Source organism: Carassius auratus, unplaced genomic scaffold (genome assembly GCF_003368295.1).
Source record: "Carassius auratus strain Wakin unplaced genomic scaffold, ASM336829v1 scaf_tig00014709, whole genome shotgun sequence".
In the NCBI taxonomy this organism is placed as follows: domain Eukaryota; kingdom Metazoa; phylum Chordata; class Actinopteri; order Cypriniformes; family Cyprinidae; genus Carassius; species Carassius auratus.
In genome coordinates this window covers 8,769-22,888 of record NW_020524520.1, presented here as the reverse complement: position 1 = coordinate 22,888, position 14,120 = coordinate 8,769, and the positions used below count along the sequence as shown (strand labels likewise).

Below are 14,120 nucleotides of genomic sequence, written 5' to 3'. Positions count from 1 at the left end.
CATTGCATTCAATTACAAAGTACCGGAATCAAAAAGCATAAACAAATGATGCTAGAAATGTTCTCACAGCAAACTTCAATAATTTGACATTTACTGTAAAGCTTGGCATCGAGCTTTGTTTCAAGACGAACTTCAGGCAGTGTCAACACATTTTGGACGTCCCTTCACAGTGGTGAAACTGAACTTTTTGAAGAGGCTCTCACAAGTGGATACATTCGCAAACAGTGTTTATTGCATCGTAGCGTTGACTGTGAAAATAGAGATATTTCAAAATGAGGATTGCCTGTTATGTGCTGTTCACTTCGACAGCATTGTTAAAGATTTACCTTGTATGTGTACAGTCGTCAAATAACATTTCTGCAAAGATGACACAATATTTACTCACAACTGCAAAAGATGATGACACGCACCTTTTAGACCATAAATGGTACGTTGATTTTGAATGCAACTAGGACACACCAGGAGTGATATTTTGCTAGTTTCAGAGGAATAGCATGAGGAGTTTATCAAGTCTGGTCACTCGTTATCACCTCATTGAGTATTTATGACATTTTATGCATGTGCAGTAAAATGTGTCAGTGTGGACAAGGAACTTGGAAAACGTTAATGAGGACGGAGAGTGTTTTGAAATGAAAATGCTTTTTCAAATGTTTCTGGAATAATGCTTGTTCACATTCCAAATCTATCTGAAATGATATAGTAGTAGCCTCAGATTTACGAAGTTAGTTCTCCTTAAATTCACACTTAAATTAAGTAAAATACGGGGAACAATATATGATGTCACATATTTAAGCTTTTGATTTCTGCACTACATTTGACGATGAGAACGTATCAAAATACTTTTTGAATCTGTCCCAGTACTCACACTTGATGTATTTTTACTTTACCACTTGTCTACATATATGATGTATTCCCCATATTTGTCTCAAGTATTCAAGTGGACAGAAAGGTTTTAACAGAGCTTTATTTACACTTTTGGATGTTTAATTCTTTGCACATAACCCCCCCCCCCCCCCCCAAAAAAAAAACTATTCAGAACGTAATAGAGGACACGATTTAGTAACTGTGGTGCTTCTAATTAATTTATAAAAAGCAGTTGCTAACATTTTAAAAAGTGTCCCTTATAGTCCTTCTTTTTTGGGGCATATGATTCCTTAACATAATTAATGATGGGATATGCTTAGCCTCAAGTACTGTTCCTAAGCAGTTATAGAGTATGGGTGCATTAAAGGAACTGTTTATATTTTCTGACCTTAGACAGTCTTAAACTACTTCCAGTTGCATGCATGCACTCTCAAGTCGACAAGACCATAAATGTGTGGGTAATGGGACAAACCTTTAATCTTGAAATTGTACAATGGATTTGTGGTCTTTCTATTGCCTTCTGAGGTTAAAACACAAGACTACAATTGAATTTACTTAAGCAGATATATCTGATGTTTTGAGAAATATCCATGGTTAATTCCATGGTTTCCATGGTAACCAAGACCTGCTGACAGTAAGACCAAAGTCCATCTTCCACAATGCATATATAGTATTTTGAAACTTAAAATACCAATGATATACCTTTTAGAAAGCAAGTTTATTATTATTAATTTGTTGCTTTTTGCAATGGTATGTAAACATCCTTACTGCTTATAACTGCAAAAGCTTATTACGCTGACCTTTTTGTCATACATCCTGAGTGTGGAACCCTCCCTTGTGCCAGATATAGCAGCTGAGGAACATAAGCAATGCCCTATTTCATGACTGTGGGCACTGAGTGCCCTGCCAGTGCAGCAGGGCTCCTCCTAAGCGCTTTTGCTCAAAACCTTATGGGTATATTCAGTTGGCATTACTAACCTCCTCCTACAACACAATGTTCTGGAAAACAGGACAATGATGGAACAAAACAAACATTTCGGATCAGACTTTTATTTGGACTCACATAAATAACAATAGTTCATATATATACTTTTTGTATATTATACAATTTTTATATAATATATATTTCCTCCTATGATTTACATTCTTTTTTGCTAAGTTATATCTATTGAAACAGGAGCATTATGTTGATGAACACAGCTGCTTGAGCACATAATAAAGACAGAAATATCAAAGAAGAGGATTCGGTTCTTTCATTCAAACAGAAATGTAATTACTTCATCAGTCATAAATGTAAAGAAAAGCACAGCTAACTGGAAACCTGATATGCCATTATATATTTCCTGGAGATTTCTCTTAAAAAATGTTTATATAAAACAGCAGAGAATATCACATGAAATACTTCAAGCTGGGCCGATCGTCATGCACTTGAACAAATAGATCATGTCGATCAAACTAGATCAGAGATTGACTCATGAGTTCTGCTTTCAAGCTCCTCACTCTTACTTCTTAAAAGCCTGAAAATGAGCATGAATATAGTGACCTGAAAAAAGAAAACCTCAAAACAATTCCTCGAGATTTGTCTATGGATATTACTATTGTTTAATGGAAATGTTGAAGACTTTCTGCAATACATCTTACTCTTTTTAGCATGCGAAGTTGCACTCAAGACTGTCCGAATGTGAGACCAAGACACATGCCAGCTACAACAGAACTGACAACAGTGTGACTGAATGAACTGAAACAGAAAGACAGTGCAATAGTGGACATCTCAGGGTTTGTTCATACAGGAAACACACCGACAATGATTTGACATTGCTGTGTCACACTTCACCCATACTATTGCACTTTTAGCAGAGTAGAACTCATTAAAAAAAGCTCCATCAGTCTAAAAAGTGTCTCATTATGGCATTCATATAAGTATTTATTGCCCAAGACCAAGACAAATTGGATCAAAGACCAAAATGATCAAGTGGAAATAGTATTGAGACTCAAGAACTTTGTGCAATTGGCCAGAAATCATTATAAATGCTAACAAACTAAGTTCATTATTGCTCTACAGTACTACACGATCAATGTATCCTTCAGTCATGAGTAAAGGTTCATGGTGGAAAAACAGTCTGACATCTGTGATAGCATGTGGCTTGACACTAGCTTCAATTACATTGACCGATGGTGAAATGAAGGATGCAGGAAAAACAGTCAGAAGGGAGGTAAACCCAACCTGATCTTCTCAGAAAACATAACTATTTTACGAGCTGGAGATAAGTGTAAAGGTCCTAACCTCTCAAGATGTAACAGGAGGATTCACATACTTGCTGTGCTTGAAAAGAGAATATAATGGTCAAATGCTCTGTGCTTTCAATCAGAAAGATATAAAAGGAACCAAAGCAAATCATGTACATTCAGCAGAGCAAAGAGGAAACCCCACCGATACAAAGTAAAACCAGTGGCGTCAGTAGTACGAATACTTCCCAATCTGGATATTTACATTGAACCGAATGGATACAAACCACGCTTTGGAGAAGTATCTCAGGTTCAGCATGCTATTGCAAAGATCTCTTGCTACACACTTGATTTATTTTTATTTTTTTTGCCTGCATTAGTACAAGTGATTGTCTTCATCCCAAGACTGGGTGTCCTTATTTTAGCCCTGAACGTCACACTGCAGAAGATCATGTAAGTTTCAATACAGCCGTTAAGAAAATAAAACTACTACACTGTATTTGCTTTGGAAGCACATTTGAATTATAAACTGATGTTTTGTCCATATTTCAAATAATTTTCAATGGATGGAACTGATAAATATGGACTATAGTCTTGAATTACAGTCATCGATGGAGTTTCATTGGACGAACACCTCCATGGGATTTTGTGATACATTATATATCAACTATTAAAGATACATGTTAAAAACACCTGGAGAACTTGTGCCTCATGCTGTTCACAAAAAAACTAAACCAGAAACTGAGATAGTGAGAACAAATCACAGAGGAAATACATATCATGCCATCATCTTCAGACTTATTTTAATCCAAAGAATCATCTTTTCTCCCTGAATATGAAAACTGTGTTATAGACCCATCAGATAATACATGTAACCCTTATTAGAAACACCAAATTGTCATCCTAACATAATCCATTATATTCGGTCCAAAAAGAAGTCCAACCCTGTCCCAAGTTAGCAAGTCTTTTTTTTTTACACACAGGGGCAACAAATTCAACTCTAAAAGTGCTTTTAGGGATACATTAAAACTGACAAAAAAGCAAATATTTAGTCATAAATAATTTACAATTTCCCCCATTTCAGCTGTTTAAATCTGAGAGCTCTTAATCCACTCGCTAAACTTCACCCCAGTTATAAAACCAGGAAAATAAGAAGGGTAAGGGAACAACTCCTATGAAGCCTCAGTGGCAGCTTTTCACTCCGGACACATAGGGCGAATCCTGTTGGCGGCAGATGCCTTCTTGCTGCTCGCTACAGTCCACGAAGTCAGGCACGGGCAGCCCTGACATGATCATCAATGACTTGTTCCAGATCATGAAGGTGGGAGCCACTGGAAGCAGGAAGGAAACGTCAAAAGTGTAAATGTGCTGCGAGTTCATGGCGTCGTAGAAGGACAGGGCGTTGTTGTCGTAGTCCAGCAGCACCCCGACCCTGCGCAGCTGTAGCGAAGCCTCCACGATCGACTCCTTGTTGTTGTACCGCACCAGGAAGTTGTTGTTGCAGCGTGTGAAAACCCAAGACGATGAGTTTTTACCGCTCCATTCGTTTTTGGGTGCTGACTTGTAAGCCACACCAAGAGCGTACCTGAAATAGATTAGAAATGTCGCCATTGGAAAGCAGGTGAGATAAGACATGACCAAAGGACTAAAAAACTGTTTTAACAACTTATTAGTTCATTATATAAAACGTTTTAGTTAAAAACTCAATTGAAGTTGGCAGTCAGTGATCAGTAGCAATGTCTCAAACCAAAATGACCCCAAAATAATGACAAGTCACGAATATTACCAAATAATAACAACAACAAAAAAATTGTTAAATTTATAATAAAACAAGCATGATGTAAAACACACACACACACTGTTCTCTTTTAACTATTATACACTTCTGACAACTGCCTATTAACATAACAGATCCAAGTCTGAAAATCTGAAATCTCTTACCATGTGGAGGCTCCCAGTAAAACCTCCCAATAATGGCAGCCACTGTCAATGAAGACGTTGCCAGCGGCACCGTATGATCCAGTTCCGCTGAATCGTTCTGGAGTATGACTCTTCTTCAGGGAACTTTCATCCTTCTCCATGGTCAGACAATCATTGGAGAGGCGCAGCTTCTTGTGGGCTGTTTTGGGGTCCAGTTTGAAAGGCTGACCTGAGGAGCAAAGAGGACAGAGATGGGTGAGATACATCAGGGACATGTAATAAGAGCCGGTGGGGAATGAGTTTGGTAACCCTCACTGGTTTGTTGGAATTTGTGCAATATGTTAAATGTCAGATTGTGCACATCTGGTTAATTAGGAGATGAGTGGTTGTGATAAAAGGCACAGTGTGTATTTGTGTAATAGTTAAAGACAGAGAGAAGTCTGCTAAATTTATGATTTGAGTTACATTTTGCCACCTTGGAATTACAAGGGTCTGTCTGCATTCTGAGCAGTTTTGAGATATTGAGCTTCAAAGTTGTTGCATTCAATATAGTGATATGGGGAACAAGTGTCTTTCATATATCAGTCCCAAAATGTAAAAAATAAAAAAATAAAAATAACCCTTCACATAAGTTGTCACAGAATAAGTATTTGTGAATAACTCAATTTTGACAAAAATCGCAGATAGAACCTTATAATTCCAAGGTGAAGATTTCTTGAAAAGCAGAAGTGACCCCACAGACCTGACATTTAACTCTGGCACGTCTAAATCTTTCCATCCCCAGCTTAATGACTGACAATGCAGGAAAACAATCAGCTGCGCTCCGTCCCTGCCCACAAACCAATCATCTCAATCCAGAGTGAGGTTTACTGTGCCCAGATATGAAAGGTTCTGGCAATGTACTGCTGGAAACCAATTCCATTAACACGCTCTTGTCTTTGAACTGCTTATCGCTGCGAGCACAGCCGTTCTCAACACTCGTGCAGTCATGCCATTTTACAAGCATGTATTTTGAGGGCACTGGGAAAAGCGATGCAGATGTACACACACACACACACCAGGCTAAAGCGAGAATCCCATGAAATGCTTATTGCCCGCTGGTATAAATCTGATGAACCGTTTAAGACAAAAAGGAGTAAAATGGCATGTCTGTGCAGTGCAGGTGTCAGAATAAAGGTCTTTATTGTGCCATTTTCATAAAAAAAAGGAACTTAAAATCCATACATTTATACACTTAACTACAAGAAATATATATATATATATATATATATATATATATATATATATATATATATATATATATATATATATATATACACACACAGGTGCTGGTCATATAATTAGAATATCATCAAAAAGTTTATTTATTTCACTAATTCCATTCAAAAAGTGAAACTTGTACATTATATTCATTCATTACACACAGACTGATATATTTCAAATGTTTATTTCTTTTAATTTTGATGATTATAACTGACAACTAAGGAAAATCCCAAATTCAGTATCTCAGAAAATTTGAATATTACTCAAGACCAATACAAAGAAAGGGTTTTTAGAAATCTTGGCCAACTGAAAATTATGAACATGAACAGTATTGAGCATGTAAAACACTCAATACTTAGTTGGGACTCCTTTTGCCTGAATTACTGCAGCAATGCAGCGTGGCATGGAGTCGATCAGTCTGTGGCACTGCTCCGGTGTTATGAGAGCCCACGTTGCTCTGATAGTGGCCTTCAGCTCCTCTGCATTCTTGGGTCTGACATATCGCATCTTCCTCTTCACAATACACCATAGATTTTCTATGGGGTTAAGGTCAGACGGGTTTGCTGGCCAATTAAGAACAGGGATACCATGGTACTTAAACCAAGTACTGGAAGCTTTGGCACTGTGTGCAGGTGCCAAGCCCTGTTGGAAAATGAAAGTTGGTCGGATGTTTTTTGTTTCACAAAACCCATACAAAAATGTGGGGGAGATTCACAAAGAGTGGACTGCAGCTGGAGTCAGTGCTTCAAGAATAATTTAGAATATCTAAATTATAGTCATATAATTAGAATACCATCAAAAAGTTGATTTATTTAACCTTTTTGATGATATTCTAATTATATGACCAGCATCTGTATATATATATCTCAGAACACACACACACAATCTAGGGTATGTTTTTCTTTAAGATGTGCAGTGAGGTCACACGGATTGCTTGGAACTGTTCTTGGATTGGGTTGCTTTAGTGTTCATTCTGCAGGAGAGCGCCGACCGCTGACAGCTTGAGTGATGTCTACACTGTGCAGGATGAGTAAATATTATTCTGAGATCTTTTAACAACAAGTAAACATGGCTGCCCTTGGGGCTGCTTGTCATGTGATTTTGCTCATATTGGCTTTATGTGCGGTCACCAGCCATGACAGTGCTGATTAAACAGGACAGACCTCCTATAGGAACACAGTGTGACTCTACACAGACACAAACAGACAGGCTTATTTAGTGCTGCTGTCATTCAAAATTCTACCTTCACAGGGCAAAGTAAATGTGACATTAAACCTAGTAAGCCAGAAAAACTTGAGCTGTCACATATTATGTCTCATTATGAATAAAGCAATTATAAAAATGTAAAATTTTTCTTAAAATATCCAGCAAATGAGGCTCAAACCTACATCACAAAGTAATTACAGTTCTATATGCTGTGAACTACAAACCTTTGGCTGTAAACTGTAGGTATTTATACACCTTTAGTCTAAGTTTAATCTACCTTTTGGAGCTATAGAATTATGGTAAAATTTTTGTGGGCAAAATAATTTATTTTCAGTAGTGTAGCATTGTATGAAGCACAGCTCACAAAGAAGGGATTTTCAAACCAAGCTCTCTGCTGGTCAGTGTGGTGAATTTTTGACCAACTAGAATTGTTGCAAATTCTGTGTGAAAATACTTTGCCCTCACATGAAATTCACAATTGCATGGATTCCCACGGAAAATACAATCTTTTATGCTTAGAAGGTCACAAGACATTTGAACACTGAATGGAATGACAGTCAAAATGGAGCAATTATCCATCAATGTCAAGCTGCTTAATACAGAGGCCTCAGAAGTTATCTGCCCATTTCATTTAAACAACACAAATGGAAGAATGGCACCGAATTCATACATTTGGACTTGCATTGAATTATTTTTAGATTTTAGGGTGAAGTCAGTTCTGACTTTTAATTCCTCACATTAACTATGAACATGTTGAACTAAAGTTTGTCAGGCAGTAGAGTGTTGCAAATACTCTTTGTCTTTTTTTTTTAAAACTATTTCTATTTATGCTGTAGAATCTAAAAAAAATGTGCTTTGATACCCATCTTTAAAATAAACAAAGAAACTGTAGCTTAATTGTCCCAATACTATGATGAACAACACAAAAAAATAATAAAAAATCATCAGAATGGCTGGAGACCAAAGGAGGCGCATGCTCAAATAAAGATCAATCAATGTTGATTAATGATATACTATGATTAACAATGCAGCCAAAGCAGAAGAGAGAACACAAGAAGAAAGATAATCCATTTGAGGAATAAAAGATAGATCAGTGGGAATGAAAGGCAGTGATTTGGCTTGATGTGTACGGCTGACTGTCTAGACTTGAGTTTATGCTCAGACCCCTTCTGCCATCTCTATTGTGGATGCCTTTTGAACGTATTATCTCATCTAAAGTTCAGCTGGAGAAACCAAACTTTGATTTCAGCACAACCTACAAAGAGCCATTTGATGTCTTCTTCTTTGATATGTATATATATATATATATATATATATATATATATATATATATATATATATATATATATATATATATGTGCAAAATGTACACTATCATCAGCTAGCTTAAATCTTCTTAATGTGACTTAAACTCATGAAGATATTAAGATATTATAAACATTAACATAATTATTTTCTGTAAAGCTGCTTTGAAACAATGTGTTTGGTGAGATGTGCTACTTGATATTTCTTATATAAGATTCAAGACATACCCCAAACCCCACAGCTCATTTGTCTCATTAATTTTAGGTAATTACATCAAACATGAAGGATGTGGCATTTGAGGCTAAAAAGTGAAATGTATGGGGGCCAAAGAGCCAAAGACAGGGCCTGTGACACAATCGCTTCTACATCTTCTCTGCCTTTGCAGATTATAGGTACTGTAGGTTTACCAATCTGAGCATCTATTTTCCTCCAATCAAAAAATAAAAATAAATAGAAAATAAAAAAATTATATGCCTTAACTTTGTCTCTTTTCTTATTATCCTCCTGTCCTAGCTTTTTACTATTTTGAATGATAACTGAAACCTTGTACAACTGGCACGTTCTTGTGTTTATTACCATCTAATGATACATTGCTTATTGTATTCCACAACTGTAAGTCGCTTTGGATAAAAGCATTTGCTAAATGGATAAATGTAAATGTAAATATATAGTCACCACTCAAAGGTTAATGAGAAATTAATCGTAGATGATAAAGCGAGAGCTCTAGGATTCGACCGGGGGTAGAGCACGCTCTCACTCTGGATTCCTGAATCAAACAGGAAGTGATTATGTAAAAGTCTCTAAATAGCATTTCTCTTGAGACGGGGGAAGTGTCTGGACTTTCACGGTCGAGTAGACATGGCAAATATGTGTTTGCTGGGGAAAAAGTAAAACAGAGAATTGGCCCAAAACCAGCTTCCTGTTTCATATGCTCAGATGGGCAGAAACCACAGCTGTGGCAAATGATATTGCATTGTTTGACTATGCAAGGGTTAAAATGTCCTCTCTGATGAATACTATATAAAGCAGCCTTAGATTCCCTACACTGAATGCTGATGCTACTGTTGCTCAAAGAGAGAAAGTTATAGATATTTTATTCCTATAGCTATGTTTCCCAAAGCACTAAGAAAAACAGTAGTGTTTAATCTCTACATACTTTTTCCCAATAGCAGCATTGCAACACATACACTACTGTTCAAAGGTTTGGATTTAGTATTTTCTGAAATAATAAAAAAAAGTATTAATTAATTATATTATTCATCAAGGACACATTAAATTGACCAGAAGTGACATTAAAGACATTGAGAATGTAGCAAAATATTTATATTTAAAATCTTTTCAATCCAAAGAATCCTGAGGAAAAAAAAACTATTTTCACAAAACAGTGAAGCAGCACAACTGTTTCAAATAATGAAAATAAATATTATTTGAGCAGCAAATCATCATATTTGAATGATTTCTGAAGGATCATGAGTAACGCCACAAAAAAAAAAAAATCAGCTTTATCACCACAGGAATAAAATACATTAGAATAGAAAACAGAAACAGTTATTTTAAATTAAAATAATAGTTCACAATATTAGATGTTTAGATAATATTACAATCTTATATGCAACATTAGAGGTAATTACTAGTCCTTCTTTCTTGGTGTCTTAAAAAACAACACAAAAACTTTTGAAAGAGTTTACAAATTGAGTCTACATATGAGTAAACTTACAGCAACATACTGTATTTACACTCAATACATTTTTGTAGGACAGGCTTTCACAGCACAATACAGCTAAAACACTGGAGCTCTGTGTGTCTGGGAGAAAATGACATTTAATGGCACTGCTGTCCAAAAACAGCATTATTACCGTAACCAAAAAGACAGGTGGGGGCGAGTGATGGAAAGTGAGAGAGATACTACTGCCGTATTCTCACAGAAGCTCGAGGAAGCATTGGAAAGCACAAGAAACAGACTGTGACAGACAAATGAGCGAGAGAGGAACGCTTGCCGTTTCCTCCAGAGATCCCTGTATTTCTCTCTCAAACTCCTCCACAAGGCCGCAGAGAGACTCTGATGCAATAACCCATTTGAATGCTGTCAGCTGGTGCGCTTTATCTTGATTGAGACAGCTTAGGTGAGGGACCCGGGCTTTCCCAGACCTCTCTATCTCTTGCTCTCTCTCTCACACACACAGCGATTTGAAACCAAACCAACTGATGGTTCTCATTATTTGCATGCTCAGATGCCTGTCACAGATGGAACGCAGAAGTTATTGAGCAGTAGAGTATGACAGAGCTGCTGCATTTACACTGATGTACGAGCACCATATCTACTAGGACTCTGGATATTAGACCTAAGAGGTGCAGACTGGTGTGTTTGGTTTGATTTATCATTTGGATAATCTGATGATAATTTGAGATTATTCACACCAAGCCCTACATTTCCCTACCAATATCCAATAATAGTTGGGGTTCATGGCATATTTTCCGTTTACAAATATTTCTGAGTGAATTAGTGTAAAACAAATCTTAATTTTGGGAGTAAATAGAGTGCTGCAGCCAGGACGGGTCCTTAAACCTGGAAACAGTTAGCAATTTTGTACTTTTAATTCTGCTGTCCTGAAGTCAGTATTTTTTTTAAATTTGGTTAAGTGCCTGAAACATGGTCTGTGGTTAAAACAAGCTCAAGATATGTTCAGATTTGTTTTGCAACATAAAAAAAAAAAACTAGTAATACCACATTGGTGATTTTGTTTAAGCTTTTACTGTACATGTCTTGAAAAAGATAACTGCTAACAAGTGACTTAATAAAAAAAAAACTTAATGTGCATATATGTGTGCAAAATTTTTATTACATTTATGATGGTCACAAGGAATTTTTTTTTCTAAATTAGCCTCTGAAGGTATTTACATTAATGCATTTGTCAGTTGAATTAAGCACAGTAATTCCACTGGGAATCTAACTTCTGTACTGCTTGATCTTCATGAAAGCACATGTGAAATATGCTATTTTCTAATATTTATTCTTATTGCAATATGTAAAAGTTTACTATTTTGTTTGTTTTCAAGTGTGGATTTTAGTAAATTGTATATATATAAAAAAACAGGGTCAATTTGACCTGCAACATAAAAATTGTACCCAGAATTCAAACAATTCAAATGGCAAATGCATGTAGGCTTCAAAACTCACAACATTATCTTGATGAACAAAATGTGTAAGAAAGAATTCAAAGGCTAGTGGAAAAATCCTCCTGGCTTCTACTTGTGGGCGCCAGGGTGATGCAAACTTCTGGAATATATAATCTCTGCAGCACTCTATATCATTGAAGGGAATGTTGAGTAAATGTTGTGTAAAATAAATGTTCATTTTGGGAATATACTGCATACTGCTGTCAAGATGCTGGCATCAGCTATTGGAAAAACCATATCGATTGATGACTACCATAAGGTTTATAGATCCTTAGCACAGCTCATGAGGACTGGACTTACTGTTGGTTTTGAGGCGAGCAGGTTCGCTGTTTCTGCTGCCTGCCTGGTTGATAGCCTTGACGAAGAAAATGTAACGGGTGCCGCTCTGCAGGCCGTGGACTGTGTAGTGATTCTGCTTGATATTGGGCACGATCATCCAGCTATCTACAGAGTTATACAGACCTGCAAGGTAAGAGAGACAGAACACAACATTAATCACAGATTCAGCGTAGTTTCAATCATTCTTAGGCAGGACTGTGACAGTACACATTAACAGTGCAATAAACACAGTGTGATTTAAAAAAGAATGAAGTTCATTATTCAAGGCATGTCTATTTCTGTTTGATGTGAAAACACATATAGCACACGTTCGTAGAGAGACTCGGGTGTTTGCCTCAGGCAAACAGATGCCCCCCAATCCAGATTCTCATGTTGCACCATTTGCCCAGAATGTCCTTAGGAAACATCAGCACTGCCATTAAAACCACAGGCATTGCCCCTCAAAGTCTGACAAATGAGTGCTATATAAATGCAGACCAGCACTTCTACGTGCATGCATACAGTACAAACCTACATAAAGATAAAAAACAATTATTATGAATCATAAATAATTATATTAATATGTATTACAATACATACACAATATGTTATTATTATTGTTATTATTATTTTATCACTACTACTACTAATGCATATATATTACATCTTACATATATTACATTATATCTCAATTATAATATTATTATATCAGCTATTGGCCATCTCGATCTCCAGATATAATTAATGCCAATATATTTACAACTTCCAAAAGATCTGTTAAATAGTAAAATAATCAATAGAGATGATGATGTTGATGATGATGATTATATCATACTTTTTTGAGTATTCACGTTATTCATATATTTTATATCAATTATATAAATATGAAATTATATCATCCACTGGCTATTCCTCATCTCTACATATAAATAATACATTTATTATTAAAATTTCCAAAAGATATGATGTTGAAAAACAACCAAATAAATAAAATAAAATAACCAATTGAAAATCAATCCATCCATCCATCCATCCTCCAAACTGTTTGTTCTTTGTAATGGCTGCCAGGGCCTATGATATTAATAATAAATATAGCTGCAAGCAGCGATGGCGGGCTCAAGCCACCAATGCCATCGCCACCCCGGTGGCATCAGGTTAACTGTGTCCAGCGGGCACATGCATTCACAATATCCCTCTGGCAGTGAGGTTTTAAAGGATATGGCGGTTAAAGGGTTAATCCGAATCATCTAGACTTTAAAATCACATTCACAGATCAATATATATATATATATATATATATATATATATATATATATATATATATATTTAGTAACACTTTACAATAAGATTTCATTTATAAACATTATGTTAACATGAACAATATTTATATAGCATTCATTCATGTCAGTTAATATTCCAAACTTAAACATTAAAACATTGTTTTATTGTGATTTTTTTCCAAGCACATTTTACCAATTCCAAACCATATCAATCTTAATAACTACCATTATTTTTTATTTAATCATTTATGAGTGCTATACAATAGTCCAGGAAAGCTGGAAGAGAAAAACTCCTTATATTCATGTGCAGAATTATTAGGCATGTTTTCTTTTACAGATGAAATGCATTAAAAAAGAGTTTTAACTCAAACTGTTTTAACACAAACACAAATGCAATACAGAAATGGATAAGTTAAGACTTGACCATTGTACAAAAATGCTGACTGGGTCATAAGGTCAAAAAAGAAGAAGAAAAAAAACAGGTCAAGAAGAACTGACAAAAAGAATTGCAAAATGATTAGGAATTAATGTGAAGATTAATTTTTAGTCAATTCTGCAAGA

The 14,120-nt window shown here is 35.8% G+C and overlaps 1 protein-coding gene across 1 annotated transcript; it reads right to left on the bottom strand.

The window, feature by feature from the left end:
* Positions 1-4,055: 4,055 nt before the first annotated feature.
* LOC113074453 (probable E3 ubiquitin-protein ligase MID2) lies at positions 4,056-12,734 on the bottom strand. Its single transcript, XM_026247298.1, has 4 exons — positions 12,686-12,734; positions 12,262-12,423; positions 5,032-5,239; positions 4,056-4,675 (listed from the first exon to the last, which is right to left on the bottom strand). Exons 1-4 carry the CDS (start codon positions 12,732-12,734, stop codon positions 4,273-4,275), a joined length of 822 nt encoding a protein of 273 aa, XP_026103083.1. The 3' UTR covers positions 4,056-4,272.
* Between the last annotated feature and the right edge of the window lie 1,386 nt (positions 12,735-14,120).

What these genes read in the sequence shown, in the direction of transcription:
- LOC113074453 (XM_026247298.1), bottom strand. Translation starts at nt 12,734, where the DNA reads ATGCCTGTGGTTTTAATGGCAGTGCTGATGTTTCCTAAGGACATTCTG. An exon ending in GTTTCCTAAGGACATTCTGG is followed by an intron (nt 12,424 to 12,685) that starts GCAAATGGTGCA and finishes CTTACCTTGCAG; the next exon opens with GTCTGTATAACTCTGTAGAT. An exon ending in TGCTCGCCTCAAAACCAACA is followed by an intron (nt 5,240 to 12,261) that starts GTAAGTCCAGTC and finishes TTTGCTCCTCAG; the next exon opens with GTCAGCCTTTCAAACTGGAC.